This window comes from Xenopus laevis, chromosome 3L (assembly GCF_017654675.1).
Source record: "Xenopus laevis strain J_2021 chromosome 3L, Xenopus_laevis_v10.1, whole genome shotgun sequence".
In the NCBI taxonomy this organism is placed as follows: Eukaryota; Metazoa; Chordata; class Amphibia; order Anura; family Pipidae; genus Xenopus; species Xenopus laevis.
Window position 1 is genome coordinate 64,216,404 of NC_054375.1, and position 26,146 is coordinate 64,242,549.

Genomic DNA, 26,146 nt, shown 5'->3' on the forward strand with positions numbered 1-26,146 from the left:
ACATACTGCCCAACAGTATTAAGATCCCTCACTGATATAGCCGGACAATCAATTTGCTACTTCGTGTTCATACACTGCGAACAATCGTGCATGCTGGAAGACATTGCATGCTCCTTGCATTAGGAGCCTTTCCCTTAAAAGGATAGCACAGTTAAACAGCATATCTGCTCCATCAAGCTGTGTACCTATAGCACAGAAGCTTGGCTACCAAACTTTCCAAGGATGAGGATGAATCCAACCCGCTGGCAGTTGATCAGGCTACACAGTCTTCTGTTGATGGGAACTTTTCACTTACATGATATAAGTATATGTATAGTTGAACACCTTACCTGATTTAAGTTCCAGCTTGAATGAGTTCTAATAAACTGCACATAAGCAACATGCATGATGAGCAACAGTGATAATTATAAAGCAATGAAACATAATGAAGGATGATATAGAAAGAATATGAATAAATACCATAATTATCCGCCAACAGGTGCTATGATGTCCTACTCACCCAAACTCCTCCCAGTCCAGGGGAGACAAACAAACAAAAGCACACTGGGACAGCATAGGGAAACGGTCATACGTCGGATTGCTTGTGTCCTACAGGTAATTGTTCCAACATCCTTTCAGCTAAATGCTATCCAGCAGAGTGTACAGTGAGGAGAGCCCCTATACTTTCTATTTGGATGCAAATATCAACTTATTATGCATGTGCCCAAAGGCTTTGCGACTGACTGTGATGATAGACAATTGGCCATGGTCCCAATCAGTCCCTCACAGAGGCAATAGTACCCAGACCTGGAGCTTCAGCAGGTAGAACTCAAAGATCATGCTGGACTTCGGGCAATCTCAAGTGACGGGAAATGAGATGGGTGCTTGGGATAAACCCACTGCTATGTGAAGAAACAAGAAAAACCACTGAAAAATGGGGAAATAAATGGCAATTGCGCTTAAAACTTGCACTTTATTCACTGCACTTCAGGATGAAAATGGCCTCTATTTTGTTGCTAAATTGTGAAAAATCTGGGTTTTGTTTGCACAAAATACACCGTGACCCTGTAAAGAATGAGCCTACAATGAGCTCAATCTGACTACTTTTCATCTCCTAAAATAGCCGGTTTTGTCTCTTCGGGTAGAACTCCACGGGCTGTTTTACCTGCGATGCCTTCCGTTCCGACGCAATGAGATGCAGGTGTCACGTTGGATGCGGCAAATCTAACGTAAGTAACACAAATGTCGCACGTAGAAGCTGATTGCATCCGTCACGACTGTCAGATGCAGATGCAACATGCATTGTTCACCTCAGACTGCCGTGTTGGATGCAATCAGCTTCTACGTTCAGCATTAGATTCGTGCTACATCAGATTCGGCGCATCTGACGCGACGCCTGATTAGTCTCCTTGCGTCGGAACGGAAGGTATCGTAGGTAAATCACCGTGGAGTTCTATCCTAAATTGTAAAAAACCTTTAGCCAGTTTCATGAAATGCCCTCCTAAATTATCCATTGATTTATCCCTAAATTGGGAGAATTAAGGACATAACCTTAACAATGCTGGACCAAACTCAGAATAACTGTAACAGTCAGTAGGTTTATTGAGGACTGGTGACACTGGTGTGGTCCAACTCCTCTGTTAAACAGAGGAAACCCTTTCCAGCACTTGCCCCAGTTTTCGCACAAAACACTAGAATGTAACTATACCAGTGTAAAAAAAAAAAACACTGATGGTTTTCTCTCTACATTGTAATTCATGTGACCTGGCCCGAGTTAGCACAGTCTGTTTGCTCTTTGGGCGGAACTACAGGGCGTGTAACGGCACCAGGGTCGAGTACCTGCACCTCGCCACACGCAACCAAGTCCAAGAGCAGTAGAGCCAGATTCAAATTAGATCGGAGAAGCTCCTGGGCGCGCTGCGTGTGACGTCACCGCCGGCGCGCTTCCTGCCAGTCAGTCTCCACAACAACTGCGCTAAGTGTTTGGGCAGTAACTTTGGCGCCAATTTTCTGCCTGGTTTGCCGGGCCCTACCCTGCCTTCCCCCCTCTCTGGCAGCTTTGCTAAACAGAGAGAGAGAGTGAGAGAGAGCAACAGAGAGCAACTCCATCCCAACAACGTGCGGCTCTTCTGCCCAATGGAGAGCTAGGATCAGGCCAGGAGGCGGGACATTGCTTCACAAGAGGGGAGGGTACGGCCGGCCGGCAATAGTTTTTTTGTGGAGCGCACGCAGCAGCTTAATGCCTGGCAGGCACCCCCTGAGACTCCTCTCTCATCTCACCTCTAGCACGATTCGGAACCGGAACCTGACCAATTTACCTAAGGCTCAATAAGCACAACACACCTGCTGCTGCCCCGCGCTCATTAATGTGTGCAAGTGTTCTTTTACAGGTAAATATTTTTGGTTTTTACTCTGTTAATGTTGTGGCCTTGCCTTAAGGGGTAGATAATGTCATTTTATATTATACATAATATATTTTTGGAATAATATCCAAGCACAACAGTAAAACCTCAATTTTGAATGTCCTGTACAATTTTTTTTATTTATTTATTTATAAACCTTTCAATTGGCTTTTTCTCTGATTTTACATTGTTTTCCTGTGTTTTTACACCTGCATTTGTGCCCCGGTGTACCCAAAATGGCTGGTGGTTGTTCTCTGTGAATGTTAAGTCAGATATATTTGCCATGGTTCTGTCTGTAAATAGATAATTGCAATTAGTCTCCCCCACAGTCATGTACAAGTCACCTATTGCCTTTTGGTTGTGTATGTGATGGAACTTGCAGAGAGACCTTGCACATCACCCCATAGTTAACATTAAAGTAGTGGTTCGCTTTCTCTTAGTATCTGGTGAGTTTTAAGCATGTTGAGAAAACATGATTTTTTTTCAAAAAGCATCAGTTAATAGTGCTGCTCCAGCAGAATTCTGCACTGAAATCCATTTCTCAAAAGAGCAAACAGATTTTTTTATATTTAATTTTGAAATCTGACACAGGGCTAGACTTTTTTTTTTTTTTTTTTCAATTTTCCAGCTGCCCCATGTCATGTGACTTTAGGATGGAACTGCTTTCTGACAGGCTGTTTCTCCTACTCAATGTAACTGAAGGAGTCCAAGCGGGACATGGGTTTTTACTATTGAGTGCTGTTCTTAGAACTACCAGGCAGCTGTTGTCTTGTGTTAGGGAGCTGTTTTCTGGTTACCTTCCCATTGTTCTGTTGTTAGGCTCCTGGGGTAGAGGGGTGGTATCACTTCAACTTGCAGTAAAGAGTCACATGACTTGGGCCAGCTGGGAAACTGACAATATGTCTAGCCCCATGCCAGATTTCAAAATGAAAAATAAAAAAATCTGTTGCTCTTTTGAGAAATGGATTTCAGTGCAGAATTCTGCTGGAACAGCACTATTAACTGATGCATTTTGAAAAAAAAAACATGTTTTCTCAACATGCTTAAAATTCACCAGATACTAAGAGAAAGCGAACCACTCCTTTTTTTTTTTTCTTCCCATGACAGTATCCATTTAAGTTAACTTTTGGTATGTTGAAGTTCTAAGCAACTTTTCAATTTGTCTTTATTTTTTAAAAAGTCTTCGAACTATTTGCCTTCTTACACTAACTCTTCAGCTTTCAAATGGGGGTCACTGATCCCATCTAAAAACAAATGCTCTGTAAGGATATAAATTTATTGTATTATTTGCTGCTTTTTTTCAACTTATCTTTCTCGCCAGGCCCTCTCTTATTCCTGCCTCTTATTTAAATCAGTGCATGGTTGTTAGGGTCATTATGAAACTGGAGAGCTGCTGAATTAACTAAAAAAAAAAAAAACCGCAAATAATAAAAATGAAAACCAATTGCAATTTCTCAGAATATCACTCTGCCTTATATTAAATGTTAAAAGGTGAACAACCCCTTTAAGACGACTATAGACCTGGGAAGTATGTGTCAATATGGCTGTTGCGGTCATCTCATTTTACTTTACCAGCTATATGGTAATCTAGGTTTTGGTTTAATTCCAGTTTAGTTAAGAAATAGCTGCACAAACTGGCTTTCATATTTTATTTATTTTTTTAAAGACCACTTTGGACTTGGATTTTATAATTGAGTTAGTTCTAAACACTGGGCCAGGTGCACCAGTTAACTTTTTTTTATTTAGCCTAATGTTATTAGTCACTCAAATTTATCCTAAATTCATCTTGAGAAATGAACTCTGGCTGAAGATGTGCTTGTCAGGGCTACACAGTTCTGCGGGTGAGAGCTTATCTGCTTCTCTTTGCATGCCTACAAAATGCAGGCGGAGAGAAGCAGAGCCAATGCTCTTTGTGTCTGGCTAAAAGGTCAAACTGGCCACATTGTTTGGGGGCAGTGTGAATATTTGGTGAATTGTTTGTGTAAAAGGGCAAATGGCCAATGACCAACATTGGTTAGAAGAATGTGTAATGCTGGAACCAGTTTTAAGCTTTTGAACCATGTCACTATTTAATGTGCATTATCGACAGATTAACCATGTGTCATATTGGTGTAAATGTGGATACAATTAGTTATTCATCACTTATCTGTAGAAATATGAACTCGGTTTGCCTTCTAATAGGTCATTTTACCCACTGTCTCTGATACTTTTTCCTTACAACATGTAATTGGCCAAGACAGTTGATGAGTTTTCGGAGTACACTTCGGGGTGAAATATGCAAGTGCTGCACAGTAAAGGACTTGACACAATTGTTAATAATTGACAATGCTGCTTTGTCTTCTACACTTCCAGATATGTGTAGTTTTTTGTTACTCTTTCTCACATTACCAGTTACAGTGTCAGCAGAAAGATCTTGGCTATTCACAAGAAAGCAGCATATCCAATATACAAACACTACTATGTGCTGCACTAAGGGCTAGTCCACACGAGAAGATTCGCCCGCGACAAGTCGCCGCGGTTAGAAAATCAAGAGTAGCGGCGACAAAACGCTCGTCTTGTCTTGCAATAGGCAAGACAGAGAAACGCAAGATACCTGCCACACCAGGCTACTAAAAAGCGCCAGTAGCCTGAAAACGCATGGAGACCCTTTTCGAAGCGACAAGACGCGGCAACAACGAAAAAAGCAAATGCATACGAAAGGGAAATGGCACACCGTTTTTTGTCCATGTGATAACACACCGGAAATAGACTATGCTGCAAGCCGCTTTGACCCTTCCAGGGCAGTTTCAGGTCAGATGATTATTGCGGTTAGCAGCATAGTTGATATAGTGGCATTTTCTAGTGTTTTGTCACCTAATGTGCCATTGCCCTTATGCACTATTTTTATTTTTATTTTCCTCGGGGTTCCTGCCATGTTCCTTTTCCATTTGATGGTTAACTTTTCCTTTTGCGTTTACGTTGAATTTATGAATCTGTTAAAAAAAAAAAAAAAGACAACACTTTGAATAATGCTGTACCAGTAAGTAACAATACACTTTTACATCGATTCCAATGTCACCCAATGTGCCATTTCCCTAATACACTTTTTTTTTCCCCCCTCAGGGTTTCTGCCATGTTGAGTCCTGTTCCATTTGAAGGCTTTCTGCTCCTTTGACGTTGTGCTGAATTTGTAAAAATCCTTTAGAAAGACAACCGACTTTGAATAATGCTGTACCAGTTTCAGTAAGTAACAATACACTTTTACATCCATTCCTATATGACCCAGTGTGCCGTTCCCCTTATGCATTCCCTCCCCCCCATGTTCCTATATATAGAGTCCTGATATTTAAAGGCTATCTGTTCCTTTGATTTAAAAAAAAAACAAAAAAAAAACTTTCAACTCATTCCTATGACATTAGATCAGTAATGCAGTGTTCCAGCCCATTGCGTGGGGGGGGCAGTTGTAAATTCCATACCAGGGCCCCAAGGGGTCTAGTAACGCCACTGCTGGGGAGGGGGGATTTTCTAAAAACTATAGAAGAAGCAGACCTGCAGTCCAGGCCTCCGCAACCTTGGGGTCTGCTTCCTTTATAGTTACGCCAGTGACGAGGCCAGCGGTCATGGAACTCCAAGGTGACTTCCAATATCCTCATATTTTGCAACAGGGGGTAATTTATTTATTATAATACACAAGTTTCCTTGTCACCCATGGCAGCAATTCACCAATGGGTTAAATCCACTCACCAGGCCAATGGACAGGATCCTCCCCAAGCAAGTTAAAAGTGCCCGCCCCCTATCTACTCACTGTCTTTTTTTTCCTGTCGCGGGTCGATGGTGCAGTTCGGATCAGTCCAGCAGTAGGGGGGCTCTCTCTCTCTCTCTCTTCTCCCCCTTACTAGCTGAAGTCCCGATAGCTCCCCCTTGTTGGGGTTAGCAGGGGAGGGCCAGGAGGTTGTAGGGAAGCAGCCGAGGCCATGCCGTACCTCCCGTGTTCGGCGGGTTAGGAAGGCGAGAGGTCATTGCGTAGCCTTGCGCATACCCGGAAGTGACGTCACGGAAGCCGGTTCGGCGGAGTGCGGCAAGTAACGTAGAGTCGGAAGGATAGTAGACGCCATCTTGGATCCTGGCAGCATGGCGAAAACCGGAAGTGGGGGTCTTTTCACGCCACGGAGACGCCATAAGGTATTTAGAGTCACAATCAGGCAGGCACAGTCCTCTTACTCCCTAACGGACGCTGTGTACTGCAGGAGACTGGTTTTTCTGTTATACAGGTATGTGCAGTATGGTGTTGTTTGCCAGGAGGATGTTACTGTCTGGGATGCGGATTAAAATTTATATATATATTTATACAGCACCTCTATGGAGTCAGGAATGCCGGGCAAACCACCTCACCCCAAAGGGAAAAGGTGAGAGATGTTTTTGATGCCTGTGGGCTAAGAGAGAGAGAGATATACAGGAAGTTAATTACTGTTTTTCTTATAATTACACAGCCTTCCTGCCACTGAAAAGAAAGACAAAACGCCAGAAAAGGCTACGTCAGTTCAAGTTCAGGGAGAACCAGGAACGTCTAATCCTCTTGAAAATCAAGCTTTCGCTGAATCTTTGGCGGCTGTCATTAAGCAGGCGGTAGTGCAAGGTTTTCAAGAAGTAGCTACTGCAAAAAAGAGAACAAGACATGGTTACTCCAGACATACAGACTCCCTGTCTGAGGTTTCAGAGGGAGAACTTTCGGAAGAATCAGATATAGATTCTCCTATGGGATCTGAGGAAGGGGAAATCGAGATGGAGGAAGACTCCAATTTTGATCTAACAGTGATTGATCCGCTGATAAAAGCAGTTCGGCAAACACTAACGTTTCCCTTGGAACCTTCCAGATTATCATCAGCAGACAGGTTGTTCCCTTCTCTGAAGAAGAGGTCAGTGTGTTTTCCAGTACATGCTTCAATTAAGGATATTATTGCAACAGAATGGAAAAAAACAGAGAAGAGACCTCAGACTGCAGTAAAATTTCTTAAAAAATATCCCTTTGATGAGGAGGATGCGAAGTTCTGGGATTCACCACCAAAGGTGGATGCAGCGGTTGTTAGACTAGCCAAAAGGACCACCTTACCAGTGGACGATGCGGCAGTTTTCAGAGAACCGATGGAGAAAAAGATTGAATTTAATCTCAAAAAATCTTTTGGAGCAGCAGGCGCAGCATGCAGACCGGCAGTAGCGCTCACGTCGGTTTCTCGGGCCTTGAAGGTGTGGCTTGCTGAAGTGGAAGAAGCAATTTCATCTAATGTAAAGAGGCCTAAATTGCTTGAAAGCTTGGCTGATTGTAAATTGGCAGTTGATTTTATGTCAGAGGCCTCTATTGATCTAGTTCACTTTATGGCAAGGTCCATGGCGCTTTCGGTGGCGGCAAGAAGGGCTTTGTGGCTTAAGCCCTGGGCAGCAGATGCAGCCTCAAAGGCCAACTTATGCCAACTGCCGTTTGAAGGAGGAATGTTGTTTGGGGAGAGATTGGATTCAATCATCAAAAAAGTCTCTGGAGGAAAAAGTGTATTCCTTCCTCAAGAGGGCAGGAATAAGAGAATAAGATTTGATACATCCTTTCACAGAGAAAAGAGAGATCTTTTAGAACCTCCAGACAATATAGGCCAGGAAGAGAATTTAACAGACAGTCGTCATGGAGAGCAGGCCGTCAGAGCTCAAGAGGCAATATCAAAAGATCAAGAGGTTTCTCCACCTCAGGCTCATCAGTTCAGCAGCAATGAGGATGTCTTGGTCCAGACAAAAGTAGGTGGCAGATTGGCGCTATTCGCTCGTGTCTGGGCCGAAAACATACAAGATCGCTGGGTATGCGATACAGTAGAAAAAGGTTTTTATTTAGAGTTTTCAAAAGTTCCAAGAAAGGATCATTTTCTAAGTTCATCTGTTCAGGAATCAAAAGAAGCACAGAGTCTGTTCCAGGAGTACATGGGTCAGCTATTCGCTTCAGAGGCCATAGAATTCGTTCCTCCGTTCGAAAAAAGAAGGGGGTTTTATTCAAGGTTATTCCTAGTGAAGAAGGCTTCAGGAGCTATGAGGCCAGTCTTAGACATGAGAAGTCTAAACAAGTTTCTACAGAAAAAGAAATTCAAAATGGAATCACTAGCATCAGTAATACAGGCGATTTCGGTTGGGGATTGGCTCACCAATATCGACTTGAAAGATGCGTATTTCCATGTACCAATTTGTCAGGATCACAGGAAGTATCTGAGATTCGAAGTGGGAGGGGTACATGTGCAATTCAAATGTCTCCCATTTGGCCTGTCTCAATCCCCACGGGTGTTTACCAAGATTTTGGTCACATTAATAGCCGAATTAAGGAAAGAAGGAATTTCAGTCTTTCATTACTTAGACGATATTCTGATAACGGCAAAAACAAAGAAAGAAGCAAAGGTTCAAACAACAAGGGTGTTGGAATTTCTACAACTTCATGGTTGGATAGTAAATATGGAGAAAAGCAGTCTAGTTCCAACAAAGTCTCTTATCTTTTTAGGGGCACACTTCCAGACACAAAAAAATCTAGTAAGTCTTCCCCTGCCAAAACAAGAAAAGTTGGTTCAAGCGATAGAAGACTTCAGAAGGCAAGAAGTAGTCTCAGTGCGCCACTGTTTGAAAATCTTGGGGTTGATGTCCTCAACGATTCAAATCGTAAAATGGGCAAGGTGGCATTCAAGACCGTTACAGATTTTTTTGCTCAGGAAAGTAAAAAACCCTCAGGAAAATCTGCAGAAAAAATTGACTCTGTCCCAAGAATTAAAAAACACTCTAGGTTGGTGGTGTGTTCCAGACAATTTAGGAAAAGGCACCCCCCTAGAGGAGCCAGATTGGATAACTGTTACGACAGACGCATCAGGAGTCGGCTGGGGGGCCTACATAGGGGAGGTGTGCGTGCAAGGTTCTTGGGAGTTAGGTCATGTCTCCTCAAATGTCATCGAATTAAGAGCAATAAAAGAAGCTCTATTAGCCTTGGCAGATCATCTAAAAGGGAAAAGTGTAAAAGTGTTTTCAGACAACACCACGGCAGTGGCCTATGTGCGGAAGCAAGGCGGCACAAGAAGCATAAGATTGGCAGAAGAAGTAGAACCAATTTTCCAGTGGGCAGAATTATGCTTGGAGCATATCACAGCAGTACATCTTCCAGGTGTAGAGAACCAAAAAGCGGATTTTCTAAGTCGAAGTTTCGCGGACCCAGGAGAATGGAGTCTTCACGAAGATATATTTCAAGATCTGGTAAATACATGGGGAGTACCAGAAATAGATGCCATGGCAACCATTCACAACAGAAAGTGCAAAAGGTTTTTTTCCAGATTCCCATGCAAGGAGGCAGAAGCCACAGATGGCCTAAGGCAGGACTGGTCGAGAGAATTAATCTTTGTGTTTCCTCCAATTCCCCTTGTTTGGAAGGTTCTGAAGAAGATAGAGCGAGAAAAAGCCAATGCTATAGTAGTAATTCCATATTGGCCAAGGAGACCTTGGTTTCCTCTACTTCACAGATTATCTCTGGGACAGCCCAAGAAGATTCCGAAGTTTCCAGGTTGGCTGAATCAAGGAATGTTTCAGTTTCACAAAAAAGATCATCTTTGCTTGATGGCCTGGAGGTTGAGAGGAGGAGACTGAGAGAATTAGTGTGCAAGGAGAAGGTGGTAGATTTTCTGTTAAAGGCAAGGAAAAAGTCTACATCAGCGCAATACTATAAAATCTGGGACACATTTGTGCAGTCTATGTTGGCAGAGGGTCGAGACCCAGGTTGTCCTACAGCATCAATGGTGGTTGATTTTTTATTCTCTGGGTATGAGAGAGGCCTCCATTTAAATACCCTCAAAGTGCAGGTTTCAGCCATTTCAGCGTTATCAGGGAGATCATGGGCAGAAGATTCTTTGGTCCAACGATTCTTTAATGCTCTAAAAAGAGTAAGGCCACGTATCAAGAATTTTTCACCTCCCTGGGATCTGCCTTTTGTCCTAGACAGTTTGACAAGACCGCCGTTTGAGCCTTTGGAAGATATTTCCTTATGGAACCTTACTCTTAAAGTTGCTCTTCTGGTTGCCGTGACGTCAGCGTGTAGAGTGGGTGAACTGGCGGCATTATCAGCTCTAGAACCGTTCAGTCATTTTCAAGGATAAGGTGGTATTAAGACCAACTTTCAAATTTCTGCCGAAGGTGGTTTCAGACTTCCATATGGATTTGGAAGTTACTCTTCCTTCATTCTGTCCTTCACCAAGGTCAGAAGAGGAGAAACAATGGCATAAGCTTGATCTGGTCAGAGCCCTCACGATATATTTGGAAAGAACAAGAGCATGGAGGAAGTCGGATCATCTGTTTGTGATTCCAGGGGGCTTCAGAAAAGGGAAGGTTCCATCCAAGAAGACGTTAAGTTCTTGGATAGTAGCAGCAATTGCAAAGACATACAATGCAGCTGGCAGGAAGGTTCCCCGGGGGTTGAAGGCCCATTCCACCAGAGCTCTGGCAAGTTCCTGGGCAATGGAAGCAAGAGCTTCAACAGAAGCGATTTGTAGAGCGGCGAGATGGTCCTCTATCAATACGTTCATTAAGCATTATAGATTAGACGTGCTTTCCTCCCAAGAAGCTAAATTTGGGAGGAAAATCTTGCAATCAGTTGTAAATATGTCTAAATAAAGTGTGTTATGTTACTGCATTTGGTGTCAAGTCCCTCCCTGTAGCTTTGGTAGTTCCCATTGGTGAATTGCTGCCATGGGTGACAAGGAAAACAGGAAATTTTTTATTACTTACCGTAATTTCTGTTTCCTGGTCACCTTCCATGGCAGCATTCACCAAATAGCTACCCACCCTTATAATGAGCTGTTCAACTAAGACAGTGAGTAGATAGGGGGCGGGCACTTTTAACTTGCTTGGGGAGGATCCTGTCCATTGGCCTGGTGAGTGGATTTAACCCATTGGTGAATGCTGCCATGGAAGGTGACCAGGAAACAGAAATTACGGTAAGTAATAAAAAATTTCCTGTTTTCAGCGAGTAGTGTGACCGAAATGGCATCTACTAAACTCCGATTATACTGTAGCCGATCACTAAGCACCATTTACAAGGATATAATCGACAGGATATTCATGGCTTGTGTATTATAATTGTATATACACAGACATACACACATTGTGATGTACAAACCTATATGCTCAACAGTATGAATATAATTTGTGGGCCTCTGTGAGGAGAAGAATTCACAGCATTTTTACACGTAATCTTTCATCATTATCCAACTTTTTTTAAATGTAGTAAATAGTATTTTTTTTGGATATGACTAACAGCAATGAAAAGAGATTGAAAACAACATTTAAGAAAAAAAAAAGTTTATACTAATTCATTAGGTATGATAGTTTCCACTGACCTTAATGGCAATTTTTTTTAGACTTGTAAATTATTATAGTCCTGTTTGATTTTCATCAACAGTCTCTGATTCCTAAAAAAGGATTCTGGAGAAGGGATACACTCGGATCTTACAGTTAATCCTCACACTCGCCAGCACTTTATAGTGCAGCACAGATCCCCCCCCTCTGTGAAAGGGAGTAGAATATAGATGTTATCAGTCTAGTTCCAGCCTGCCACATACATCAGCATCACCATTCTCATGTCGCGGGACTGTGAAATCACGAGCACATGTCTAGAAATGCTCGTACTTCTACCAAAGAACAAAGAGTAAATGCACTTCTCAGAACATTTTTGTTGGTTGTGACCTCCAAAGTTTCTGCTCCCAATATTTAGCAAGAAATCTACGTCTTGTTACTTATGAAAGAGAGGAAAAAATAAATGTTTTCCTGACTGCACTGCAGCCATTTCTCAACAGCCATTGAACTCAATGTACCCAAGTCCCCAGGTGCTTGTTTAGCAGCTGGGGAGTGGGGCTGTGACTTAAGGAGGGAGTGTCAGGCTGAAAGTGTGGCATGTGGGCCCCTCTGAAGTTTTTTTTTGCCCAAGGCAACTTCTTGACACCGCTGGGCCTCGTGATTTTATATGGTCATGGAACTGCTTGGTAACTTATATACTTATATTTTACAATTGGGGTTACTTTATTCACTGTATGTGAAAGTTGGCCTTGAGGGGATAAGTAGTTTAGGTATTTTAAGTATCAACAAAACATTGTTACATTTACAGTTCTGCTGATTTGTTTCAAAATAGGAATATGCTGCCCACACCGGTATATCCACATGTTGGCCATGGTATTTTTGCTGATGTTTATGACCCTGCAGAAGATTCGTTTCTTTTACTTGATGCCTTGGAGAAGGATGCAGAGGAGCTAAAGTCCAGGTATAATAAATAAAATTACAGTTGACTTGTATGGGTTTAATTTGTACATTGATATGGGTTTAATTTGTATTCAGTTGATATGGAGGTGTATGTACTGCTACGAATGCACTATTTATAGTTTGCCTCTCCAGACTCAAGCTCCATAGACCTCAATAGAGAAGCACAATATACCCATGATCATAAGGTTGCTGTTCTATAAATGTCTATGAAGAGGATCTTTGCTGAGCTTGATAAAACCTTCCATGGACTGGCCACAGTTTACACCTAATTGCTGTCTTTCAGACCTTTCGAATGGGTATAACTACAAAATAAGAGAATGTATATTTTGTACCTAGTATCTTCCTATTTTTTTTTTTATTTTTTTTACATAAATTTCCTATATATATATATATCTATATCATTTCTGATATGAGTGAATGTACACCACATCAGATGAAGAAATGAGATTCATCACTCCAGAGTCCAATGGCGCTGATCTTTACAAAACTTTAGCGGACTGTTCGCATTGCACATGGTGATTAGGCTTTTGTGTAGTTGCTCACCCAGAAAACCCCACTTTTCTGATGAATATTCTTCCTTTTGGAGATAGTTTGAATTAAGCAGTGAGTATTCCAACAGAGGAATGTCTCAAAAATTGTGGCTGCAAAAACAGTGCATTATCCTATTGTAAATGCTTGTGTAAAATGCATTGTACTGCAGTATGTATTTTAAATGAACACCGATTAAGGTGTTCATTTAAACACCGATTTACTAAAATTAGAATTTAATCTCATTTTATTAAAAAAGAAAAACCATGACCAAACTCCCATGCTCGATTTGACCTTATTTATTAATAGAATAACCTGAATTAATCGAATTGCGGAAAAGCGTGATAAAAAATTGTGCTTTTTTTTTCCTGAATTGCTTCATTTTTATCGTGTTTTTCCCCAAAAACCCTGAAAAAGTCGGATTTTCAGGCTAAACCCAGTGCAAACCATGAAAACTTCAAAATAAGATAGATGCCTCTCCTATTGACTTATACAGGACCTTGACAGGTCTGAGATGGCGGATTTTCCTGCTTTTTGCAGCATAGGGGTATAAAAAATCTCGAAAAAATTCCAGTTTTCGTTTTTTCTATGAAAGATTTGAGTTTTTGCCCCAAAAAGCCCGACCAGATAAATTAGAGGTTTAGCAAATAACTTCCTAAATGTTGTTTTCACTACTAATAAAATCTGGTCTCTTGCAGCGTTGAAATTTGCCTTGAAGTGGGCTGTGGGTCTGGTGTTGTATCTGCATTCATTGCATCAGTTATTGGACAGAAAGCTTGGTATCTGTAAGTGGTTCTCACTTTATTTAGTGTTAAACAGAGGCCATCTTTTTTGCTTTTGCAAATGCACATTTGATTTTGCTGTTATCCATTAATATTGATGATGATGAAGAAGATATATAATACATGTAGATAACTTTGATTTTACATGGGGCCAATAGAAAGAGGAGGCCTTATCAATATAAACTGGGCACGTTGTGGCCCCTTAAAGGACAAGGAAAGTTGGATTCACTGGGGTGCCAATATTTTTTCACAGTGCTGGGGCTTCTTTTAGGAACAAATATTACCGCCCTGATCAAAGAACTACAGTCATTTAATTTTCCTTGAAGCAAAGAATTACTCGCATTTAATTTTCCTTGACGCAAAGAATTACTCGCATATGTGCAGTAAAAATAGTAAATGTCACTCTACTGCACAAGCTGAGACATTTATCAAACTTATCAAATAAAGATAATAAAAATGAGCCTACATTGGTGAGATTAAGAGCTGTTGTTGCTTCAAATGGTCAGTGTGGCAAAACACAAACTAGCTGTGATAAAAGAAAAGCAGCAACATATATAATAAGTGTTGATATTTTATTTGTTATTCTCTCTGTAACACCTTTACTTATTGCAGATGTACAGATATTAACCCCAAGGCAGCTTATTGTACGCTGGAGACCGCCAAGGCCAACCAGTTACACATTGAACCAATCATAACAGACTTGGTAATTTAATCTTTTAATACTTTTGGTGATGCTTGTTGAAAAATAAAAAAAAATCATTTACTATAGTATGCATGTTCAAGTTGTAAATAATAATAAAAAAACTTTCTTTTTATAAACATTCATCTGCTCTTTCCATGTAGAACTTGTGCATATTAATAGTAGGCTAATTTATGAAATGTAATGGCTGCCTGTAGCAAATATACAGTGCTTACATATATTCTGGCGCCCATGCACACTGGAGACAGAAGTGAGGTGGCCAATGCTGTGCATTTGTTTTATTGTCGGTAAAGCAAATTTGTGGTGTTAACTCTCAAGTATCTTACTGCCAGAGCTGTAGATAGTGGGAGTCAATTTTATAAACACTGGGCAAATTTGCACCTGGGCAGTAACCCATGGCAACCAATCAGATATTTGCTTTCACTGTTCAACATGCAGCAGCCTGAACAAAGCTGATCAATAATTGGTTGCTATGGGTTACTGCCCAGGTGCGACTTTGCCCAGTGTTTATAAATGAGCCCCCTTTGTGTTTTCCAGTTCCTGTTTAATCTGTGTCATAACTGGCAACATGTGGTGCAGGAAGATCAAAAGGACCAGCCAGCGAGAAGTGTTATATTAGATTTTATGCAACATAGCACCTTTAACTAGGCACCAGTTGATTATATCGATTGCTTAATTGCTGAGCAGAGTTGCACATTAATTTTCCTGTTGTACACTAGCTGTGTTCTGTGCAACATGTTTCAGGGTACACACAGTTAACCTATATGTTATGAACAATGCAGAAATGATCCTGACATAGCTGACATTCATATATACAATTAGAACAGTTTTGAAGACTGACTCTTCGCTTTTTTTCTGTTAATTGAACAGGTTAAAGGGTTGTTACCACGGTTACAAGGACAGATTGATCTTCTTGTATTTAATCCACCCTATGTTGTAACACCCCCAGAAGAGGTAACGTGTCAACACGTGTACATTTAACATGCTAATTCACTGTGCATTGAGCGAGGCTATGTGTGAATCAAAGGCTTAAGCAATGATGTAACATTGTGGCCCCCATTGCAATGGTCTGTGTAAACCTACATGCTCATGAATGTTAATCTGCTAAAGGAAGTGCAATCCTCTGACCAGTCTTTCTTCCTTCCAACTTTAGGTTGGAAGCCATGGAATTGAAGCTGCATGGGCAGGAGGCAAAAATGGCCGAGAAGTAATGGACAGATTTTTCCCATTTGTTTCCAAGCTCCTTTCGCCAACCGGCATCTTCTACTTGATTGTTTTAAAGGATAACAATCCTGGTAAAGACAATAAAACTTCATATTTTATACATAGCAACTGGGTTTTCGGAACTGGTGTAATCTGCTGGTCTGTAAATTAGTGTAAGCAGCTAGTCCCACTGAAGGTAGTAAGGACAGTGGGAAGATAAAGAGGCAAAACCACAGTCAGACATACCGGTCCTGGATAGACCTTGCAGAAAACTGAATTGGTAATGCATTGCTTGTATTTAAGGTACTTATCAAATTGGTAAAAATCATTTTTTCATGTTGCTTAGATCAAAAGTTAGTAGCTGTGTACTTTTCATTGGCCGGTGATTTATTCTGCTTTTGTAGATCTGTTTGAATTTTAAGATTTAATAAATAACCCCCTAAGCTCAAAGTGTTTTCCCCACTAGAAAACGCGAATTTATTATACCTCGGATGCTGCAAAAAGCCTGAATTAAAAAAAAAAAATCTGCCATCCTAGACCTGTTGAGGTCCTGTATAAGTCAATGGAAGAGGCACCTATCTCAATTTAAGGTTTTCATAGTCTGCACTGGGTTTAGCTTGAAAAATGTTACTTTTTGATGCAAAAACTATAAAAATGGGAGAAATTTGGAGAAAAAAAAACAAAACATTTGAGCGATTTTAACTACCGTCGTTTTTCCGTGATCTGATTAAATTAACTTTTTTTTATTAATAAATAAGATAGTCGGGCATGGGAGTTTAGTAGTGGTGTTTTTTTTTTTTTTTAATAGAATGAGAAATTTGGATTTATCCTCCTTTAATTTTAAACCTGTCAGATACTTGACTGATACTAGGTCTGGAGTAACAAGTCTTTTTCCTTCATATACTAACCAATAGGCTACTGACCCATTCAGGAGTTAAGATGGCCTCTGTGTTGCCATTGTTTTGTCTGGTAGTTGAAGATGTATGATGTGGTCTCCAAACAGTAACATACAAACACATCTGAACTACTACAGTTGCTTCACTGTATAACCCTTTTCATATGTTGCTTTTTTTTTTTTTTGTAGATGAGATACTGGAAAATATGAGGACGGAGGGGTTGATAGGATCCAAGGTTCTCTGTAGACAGGCTGGCAGAGAAAACCTGTCTGTTCTGAAATTCAAGAAATTGTTGAAAGCACCTTGAATGCCTTTTAATTGAACGATGTTCACTGACCATTTATCCTCTGTGAGGAAGATTTGCAAGAACAGATTAGGGATTGTTTGTAATGTGTAAATCCCTGCAGTAAAGTAAGAAACACATGGGTACATTGTAATGACTGTGCTAAAATGTTATATAGCCTATTCCACAAAAAGCAATCTGAAGCCTGCGGGAATAACCATTAATGCAACCATGCGTTGTTCTGCTATTATTAAAAAAAAAAAAAAAAAAAGGTAGCAAAACATTTTACTACCAGAATGTCTAAAGTGTTAACAGTGAGGTGTGTGTGATTTCTCAGTATGACAATCGAGAAGGTGAGAATAACACGGGTGAAGCTTAAGAACAAAGTCCTACAATATCTCAGATGCAGGAGTATTAGAAAATGAAAGCAGACGAGCATCACCAGACTTACCTGTTTCTTGTGTCTTTAATAGTAAAGAACCAGTAGCACGAGAAAGAGATTATACTTTATTAACTTTTAAAGATTATATCTGTTGGCCAAGCTTTTGATCAGGTATAGATATAGTAGGAACAATGGGGCTGATTTATCAAATACTGACCTAGAGAATTCCCCATTTGTTATAAGTTTTAGGGACTTTTTCAGGAATGTTTTGCCAAATGGACACATTTATCAAAGCTGGTATCTGTGTCTGTTTGTCAGAATGTGTCTTGAGCAGTATAATGCCATTCTGATCTGGCACAACTCGATTAAAGTGTCTCATATAAATATTTTGTAAAAATGTGCCGATATTGAACTTTCTAATAGAACTGAAGACTATATATGAGAACCTATCTGCCTATGGAAAAAAGTTTTGGCTGGTCTGGACCCCATGTTAGTGGTTGTCACAGTCAAAGAGACTACTGGGAAGCAACAGAAGACAGTAGTGCAAAGCTTACCCTGTCTAAGTATTTTTTAGCATAGTGAAGCACCAAACATTAGCAAATATATTCACTGGGGGCACCACCCCTCCCCAGTGAATTATAGTTTCCTAGTCCTTAAAAATAGATTTTTTTTGGGGGGGGGGGGTCAGCTCTGTGAGGCTGCTATTTTACAGTTACTTTTTCCTTCTGATCTTTCTAGTGAGATTCTCTCCTATTCATTTACAGTTATAGTCTATCATCAAATAGCTTTTATAATTCCAGATGCTAAAGAAAATGCTTAATAATTAAAAAGGCAATAAATTAGACCAGTTAAACGTTTTCTCAGAATATTTGTTCAACTTTCAAAACAACTGGCTGCATGCACATGGTGTGACATTTTTTAGCACGTAAAAACACCCACAATTCATTTCCACTCCATCCCTGGTGCTGTTAATGGTAACCGAGTGAAAATGTACAGTAGAGCTGGTGCGCTCCAGTGACACTAAAGAATGACAGAGGAGCAATTTCAACACATTGATTTTTAGATGGCAAAAAATGCTCAAAACATCACTGTTAAGTCACTTTTTACTTTGGAACTGTATTAGCTGCACTTAAATACTTTTCACTGTGTGTCTTGAAGCAGAATGTTGTGAAAATACAGAATCAAGCAAGCTCCGTGAACCACGTTTATGAATAAAAAGACCATATAAAATGTCTTAATTTATTGTAAGCACCATTTTTCAAAACTATTCATTAGCATTACATGACAAATGCAATGTCTTAATACTTGGTGATTCACAATTAGATATATTTACATTTGTCTGAAAGCCGTCCCCCAGTCAGATTCACTTTTCCTAAATTTTAACACTTAGCTCGGACTACATAACATTTACAGTTATTGTTTAATAAAAAGCTTGAAGAATGTGCTCCTGTATTTAACTTTTAAAATAGTTTTAGTTCTCAGTGTGGTATCTGATACCACCATTATTAGCGTACGCGCATTTGCTTTTAGATAATGAATTTTAAAAGGAAAGTTCACCTTCAGATATTTGGATTATAATCCTAAAAAAAAAAAAAATCAATTTCCAGTTGCTTTCTGTGAATTTCTTTTAAACATAAAAATGTAATTTTGAAATCTGACATGGGGTTAGCCATATTGGCAGTTTCCCAGCTGCCCCCAGTCATGTGACTTGTGCTCTGATAAACTTCAGTCACTCTACTGCAAGTTGCATTATCAGCCCCCCTTCCTTCTTCACCCAGCAGCCTAACCACAGAACAATGGGAAGGTAACCAGATAACAGCTCCCTAACACGAGATAACAGGTGCCTGGTAGATCCAAGAACAGCACTCAATAGTAAAATTCAGGTCCCACTGTGACACATTGAGTAGGAGAAACGACAGCCTGCCAGAAAGCAGTTCCATCCTGGCTCTTTCGGAAAGCACATGATCAGGCAAAATGATCAGAGATGGCTGCCTACACACCAATATTACAACTAAAAGAAATACACTTGCTGGTTCAGGAATGAAATTGTAGAGTGAATTATGTGCAATGTAAACAGTGTAATTTAGAAATAAAAACTTCATTGTAAAAATCAGGATAGAATCCCTTTAAGCTGTAATTCTCAGATACACTATACCTCTTGTTTTCCCCTATCCTGTTCACATCTGATGTGAAGGTCTCTTGCTCCAATACCAGATCAGACCAGGTGCTTAATCTTAAGGTGGCCATACACTATTAGATCCGCTCGTTTGGAGATCTCAACCCAATATGCCCATTAACGGCTGGGTGATATCGGGTGAATCCGAACGTTCGCAATGCAGTGAATGGGCGCCTATGGGTCGCGGGACAGCATCAACTAGCTATTGTGCTCCTGGATCGCAGAAAAAAAAAATCAAACTTGCCCAATTGATATCTGGCTGATTTTTGGACTATATTGAACGGAATGACCAGTCGGGAGCCCCCACACATGGGCAGATAAGCTGCTGAATTGGTCTAAAGGACCGACTTCCCCCTTCTATATAAAAATGGAGGTGCTTTCTTTACATTAACAGATTCTAGCACTAGCTTCTCCTTAGCAAAAGTGCTTTACCAGTCACACTCATGAGTGTGCAAGTGACAAGTGAGGAATGACTGTTCATCACATCTCAGGTAAGAGATTGGTGTAATGTACATGTAGTAGAATGCACGGCCCCTGAAGGGAAACTGAGTAAAGGAGAATGGATAAACAAGGGCTACCAAGCAGGTTGAAGAGCACTTGGGCACCTTTTAAAATTTCAAGAGTAACTTTTAACCTCAGAAGCAGAACTGTAGTTAAGAACATGAACTAAAATCTATAAAAAAATAAATAATGGAAACCAACTGCAAACTTTATATATATATATATATATATATATATATATATATATATATATATATATATATATATATATATATATATATATATATATATATATATATATATATATATATATATATATATATAAAACCATCATTTAAAGGAATATGTGTGAAGCTGAACCTACCCTTCAAATAGCAATGAAAAGCAGCCACATACCAAACAACAAGATTAGTTTCAGAGGCACAAATGTTCCTTCTACTAAATGGTTGTAGGATCCTAGAGATACTATTCTAGAAATGTGGGGATATAAGCTACAAGCTGTAATAAAGTAAAATGACTATTTACAAAATCCATTTCATTGCTTTATTACACCATGATATATTTCAGGAACCTAAATTTTGCATTTTCATTAAAATAAAGTTTTTTTTCCTTTGATGTTTTTTAAAAAAAAAAAAAAAAATTAACATAGATCCTCCAGTTTTACCAGAGATTTTATATGATCGTTTATGTTCAAATTTCAAAATAAAATTCAATTTCTTTCACTATTTGTTTCATGTGACACATTTGAGCAGGGCACAAGGCAGAAAATATGTGGCAGCAGAGTCCAAACAACTTCATGATGTTTTACTGCTGGTTTTGTAGCTTCTCTCTAGAACACCAGTTTTAATGGTTTGTACAAAACTAGCAATCTACATAAATTAATAACTGGAGTTCCTGAGAGATGGGAGATAGGGTGCGATTTCCAGTATTCTCCTCAAGGTTTTGCTCTTTGGAAGAAAACCTAGAAAAGAAAATGAAGACTGTAAGGTTTTAAAAGTGACATTAGAACAGCAACAAGCCTCCACCTGACTGCAAATTTTAACCTTGTCAAAGTGATGGCATGCTGTTTAGACAAGCAGATTTGCGTACCTTTAGGTAGTTTTTAAAAACTTTAGCATCAGGTTGTTGAAGAGCTTGGCAAAACTCCTGCAAAGTAAAGGAAATATAAGGAGAAGGTAAGCATGACTTACTCATTATTTTTACATTTTGATCTAATGTTCCTGGGGCCTAGCTTTAGGATGCATTCATCCCTGCACTGAAATAATGGTCTATTTAATTATCTGGGAATTGGGTGAACTAAGTTAACTCTACTTTGACTTCCTTTTTATCCTCTATAGTGCTGTCCTACTGCTTGCCCTTGCGTGGCCCCCCACGTGAAAGTCTGTAGTGAGATTAACTGGCCCGTGTATTGTATATACCTCAAATTCAGACAGTAAGATCCTGCATTGTTCATACATGTAACACCTATATTGTTCACAACTCAGTCCTAGATTGAAAGTGCCCACATTGTTCACACCTCATACAAACTACTGGAGGGGCACAAGCATTGTGTCACTGTATGTAGCACAGTATAAACTGTTCCTCTTAGAGTGGTCCTGATAGGTTTCCCTGTCTTCTGCTCTGTTTTGCCTTCCCTATGCTCCCTGTGTGTGTGCGCCATACTCTGCCTTCCCGATGCTCCGTGCGCCATACTCTGCCTTCCCGATGCTCCCTGTGTGTGGCTTATTCTGCCTGCCCTTCGCTACCTGTGGGATGGAAGCCTGGTAGGGTTGGTTAGGATTTGGAAATTGTTGTTAGGGGCCCCTAAGGTGTTTATTTATGTGCTGGGGGGGAGGGGTGATGTGTTATACACGGGATGAGGAGGCATATGGATTTAAGGGTATGTTTTAACATTAATGTGGACAGTTCTTGTGGCAACATGGGCATGGCTTAAAGTGGGTGTGATTTGAAAACAGGGAGTGGTCAACACTGGCTTCCATTATCAGCCCTCCACCACCTAGCCAGAAAAATTCAGGCCCTCGGTACCACAGCAGTTGGATGGCACTGCTCTATAGAAACATATATTCCTGCTCACCATATGTGCACACAGTTCCCTCCCTCCGCAACCTCTAAAACACTGTGTGCCCGATAGATTACAAAAAATAAATCCTAGTTATAAGCCAGAGTACCAGCGTAGGAGTACCTCACAGGACCCTTCTAAATGGGAAGCATCTATCGATTAATGAGCTACCTGCATCCCAGATTCTTTGCCATTCAATTTCTTCTAAAGAGTGTCCCAAATCCCATTCCAAAATTTACATATAAATGTACATAGGGGGATCACTCATCACTGAATTAATACCTGCATTTGTTTGTAGGTAATTACACCCCACTGTAACTTAAGTGAACAATGCTCTAGTTCTACCATCTAGAGCAGTGATCCCCAACCAGTAGCTCGTGAGCAACATGTTGCTCTCCAACCCCTTGGATGTTGCTCCCAGTGGCCTCAAAGCACTTTGAATTCCAGGCTTGGAGGCAAGTTTTGGTTGCATAAAAACCAGGTGCTCTGCCAAACAGAGTCTCAATGTAGGTTTACAATCCACATAGGGGCTACCAAATGGTCAATCACAGCCCTTATTTGGCAACCCAAGAACATTTTTCATGCTAGTGTTGCTCCCCAACTCCTTTTACTTCTGAATGTTGCTCACGTCTTCAAGAGGTTGGGGATCCCTGATCTAGAGACAGGAATATAAAACTAACTAACCAGCAGGAGATATCTGGCTCCTACTCATACTATATGTGAGGAGTCAGAAGAGCTTCACTGACTGCCCAGTCTCATGTTATGATTGATCTTAAAGGAGAAGTAAAGCTTAAGTAGCTAGAAAGGTTGTACATTATGTTTTGAGCTTCCATACCATCCCAAAGTAAGTACAACCCTTTAGCAGTGAATATCTGTGTCTCCAGTAGCTCCCTATCTTCTTTTCTGCTGATTCACTACACATGATCTGTGCTGCTGTCAGACCAGCCTTATTTTCTGCTTGATAATTTGCAACAACCCCTAGATTCTCAGCAGCTGCTCAGAGCCCACTGAGCATGTGAGTGTCGCAGACACTTTCCAAGATGGTGACCCCCTGTGACAATTTTGAAGTCCTCAATCATTGCTGTTATTGAGAAGCTGAAACTTTTGGCTGATGCAACAAGTTCAGTATATAAAATATGGCATTTTTAGCCATTCATTTTTAGGGTTTAGTTCTCCAGAAGATTGACAGTTAGGCCCATCTATGGGAAAAGCTCTTACCAAAAAATAAACAATTTATTTCAAAATCATAAAAAAGTCAACATGTACTGTAGCCTGAAAGCCCAGCTTGACTGTAATTTAGGGTGAGATATTGAGTGATGTTCTTATATTTCTACAACCTTGCTATTAGCTCTGGGGGACCCTGAAGGAGACTTGAACTGAAAAAGTTTGTTGATAATTATATGAAAATGCACCCCATGTGCCAGTCTTAGGAACAATAAATTACCTGAATGATTTCTGGTGCTACCTGTAGAGATGGCAGGTACTCTTGCTGCAGATAGTGAATGCATTCCAGCCCCTAAGGACAAAGAAAAATAAAAGTTAACAGTTATACATGTATGGAATGCTCAGGACCTGGGGTTTTCTAGATAACGGATCTTTCCGTAATTTGGATATTCTACTAGAAAATCATTTAATTATTAAATAAACCCAATAGGCTGGTTTTGCTTCCAGTAATTATTAATTATATCTTGTTTCAGATCAAGTACAAGGTACTGTTTTTTACAGTCTTCCTGTAATTTGGAGCTTTCTGGATAATCGGTTTCTGGATAATGGATCCTATACCTGTTCTAAAGCGGATGTCCACTGAAAAGTTGTTTTCAATAAAATATTTTTATTGGCCAGTTTTTACTGGTTTTCCACATCTAATAAGAAATAGACTGTATTGATATATTAACAGTTAAAGGAGAACTAAAGTTTAGATAAAAAAGTAGGCTACAATGTTGCACATTATGTTTTAGGCTTCTGTACCAGCCCAAGGCAACCACTGCCCTTTAACATTGAAGATCTGTGTCTCCAAAGATGCCCCAGTAGCTCCCCATCTTCTTTCCTTCTGATTCACTGCTCTGTGCTGCTGTCACTTACTGAGCTTAGGGATTGACGTACAAAATACTGAATATATAGAATATAAATGTCACAATACAAGGCTGATTAGTAATTAATATTGATAATTGCTATATGAAATCAAAAAACAGTGCAACTAGATTGAGAATTTAATAATCAGCTTTGTAGCATCATCTTATATTACAGGCCAACATCATTTTCTACTTTTCTACATTTTCAATGACGCCTAAGCTTAGCTTCTCAACAGCTGCTCAGAGCCCACTGAGCATGTGAGTGTTGCAAACACTTTCCAAGATGGTGACCCCCTGTGATAAGTCTGAATTCCTGGATCATTGCTGCTATTAAGAAGCTGCTATTTAGGCTGCTGCAAGCAATAAGTGCAGTATGTAATATATGGCATTTTTGGCCGTATTCATTTTTAGGGCTTAGTTCTCCTTTAAGTCTCACAAGACATTTCCCTGCTTTTGCTTTTAATTTGAAAACAGCAATTCTCTGAATTTGTGCTGCTCAGTATAGATCTTTAGAGGCCCCATGGTGCAAAAAGATGCTCATTAAACTTTGCCAAGTTAGTAACAAATCACTACAAAAGGAAACAAATCTCTAAATATGTTCATATACATAATATACGAGAATATAGAATACCGTATATACTCGCGTATAAGCCGAGTTTTTCAGCACCCAAAATGTGCTGAAAAACTCGACCTCGGCTTATACGCGGGTCATACCGTAAATCCCTCACCAGCCGCAGATACGCTCCTTCCGCGGCCGCCCGGAGCAGGTCCAGGAGCTCCGGGCGGCGCGTCCTTCCCTGCCGGCATTCGCTCCCAAAATGGCGGCGCCCATGGCCGCCACGTGGGTAGCGGCGCCGGCCGCTACCCACGTGGCGGCCATGGGCGCCGCCATTTTGGGAGCGAACGCCGGCAGGGAAGGACGCGCCGCCCGGAGCTCCTGGACCTGCTCCGGGCGGCGATCGGCGACCTTAGTGATTCAGAATGCTTTGGTTTATTCAACCCCAGTCAAACAGCACTAAGCTGTTTTAGCTCTTCCACTAATGTTGTTAAGGGTAAGTATAGCTTTATTATTTTTTTGTCAAAATATTTCTTTCAATTATTATATATTGAGACCGCAGTTTTAGCCTTGCCTAACAATGGTCTGACTACAAGTTCAGATGAATACCTAGGGAAAGGCACTCCATTGCAACTGACTAGATGGAGCCAAAAATGTTTATTTTGAAGACCTGATTATGTATTGTCCGTACATTCTAAAGCACCAACATTCACATTTTGAAATCTGACATGGGGCCCCTAGGCTTATACACGAGTCAATACATTTTTCCAGTTTTCTTAGGTAAATTAGGTACCTCGGCTTATACACGGGTCGGCTTATACACGAGTATATACGGTATATTAAAAGAATATCAATAAACCAAATATATTTGTATATAATATACACTAACATTTGAGTTCCACTTTATTAAATATTACACAATGTTTTCATGCAAATATATACAAATTATATTTTGATGTCAACAAATCCTCATCCCACTGAACATTATAACACAAAACAGAGGAAATAAAAACATACCCTTTTGATATAAATCGTTTTCATAGTTACAGCACACTCTGATAAAGCCTGAGAAAAGAAGATAGACAGATTTATATTATACATCAAGAGAAAGTAACATTTACCACTCCTGCACTCTACACAGCAAAAGTTGAATAGCTGGGTTTTTTTTGGCACGTTAAATCGCAGTACAGCAGCAGTACAGTTTTAGCATTATGGGGTCAAGGTTTGCACATCCACATGATTCTTACAGAGTATCAAAAGAACAAGTGGCTGATCAGGTGATAAGTTGTTATAGTTAGGATATACATATTTCCAGTATTATGACCTGGCTCTCAGGG

At 40.2% G+C, this 26,146-nt stretch overlaps 3 protein-coding genes across 7 annotated transcripts in view; 2 read left to right on the plus strand and 1 right to left on the minus strand.

The window, feature by feature from the left end:
- The first annotated feature begins 1,842 nt into the window (after positions 1-1,842).
- On the plus strand, positions 1,843-18,675 carry n6amt1.L (N-6 adenine-specific DNA methyltransferase 1 L homeolog). Of its 2 annotated transcripts, NM_001096083.2 has the most exon segments (8): positions 2,188-2,369; positions 5,484-5,603; positions 12,544-12,672; positions 13,898-13,984; positions 14,594-14,684; positions 15,552-15,635; positions 15,835-15,976; positions 16,969-17,331. In NM_001096083.2, coding segments are annotated over 6 exon segments (648 nt in total). In that variant the 5' UTR covers positions 2,188-2,369; positions 5,484-5,603; positions 12,544-12,547; the 3' UTR covers positions 17,088-17,331.
- Positions 5,631-10,160, plus strand: LOC121401493. The gene is made up of 4 exons (XM_041586316.1): positions 5,631-6,631; positions 6,713-6,766; positions 6,851-6,931; positions 8,360-10,160. Exons 1-4 carry the CDS (start codon positions 6,492-6,494, stop codon positions 10,008-10,010), a joined length of 1,926 nt encoding a protein of 641 aa, XP_041442250.1. The 5' UTR covers positions 5,631-6,491; the 3' UTR covers positions 10,011-10,160.
- Positions 18,676-20,651: 1,976 nt separating the features above from the next.
- The window catches only part of xpot.L (exportin, tRNA L homeolog), a 31,208-nt gene continuing 25,713 nt past the window's right edge, over positions 20,652-26,146 (minus strand). For all 4 annotated transcript variants that reach the window (XM_041586317.1, XM_041586318.1, XM_041586320.1 and 1 more), the window contains 4 exons: positions 25,827-25,874; positions 23,626-23,697; positions 21,212-21,268; positions 20,652-21,083 (listed from right to left, as the gene is read on the minus strand). In XM_041586317.1, the coding sequence (XP_041442251.1) occupies positions 21,057-21,083; positions 21,212-21,268; positions 23,626-23,697; positions 25,827-25,874 (204 nt within the window). In that variant the 3' untranslated portion in view covers positions 20,652-21,056. The remainder of the gene's footprint in view (positions 21,084-21,211; positions 21,269-23,625; positions 23,698-25,826; positions 25,875-26,146) is intronic.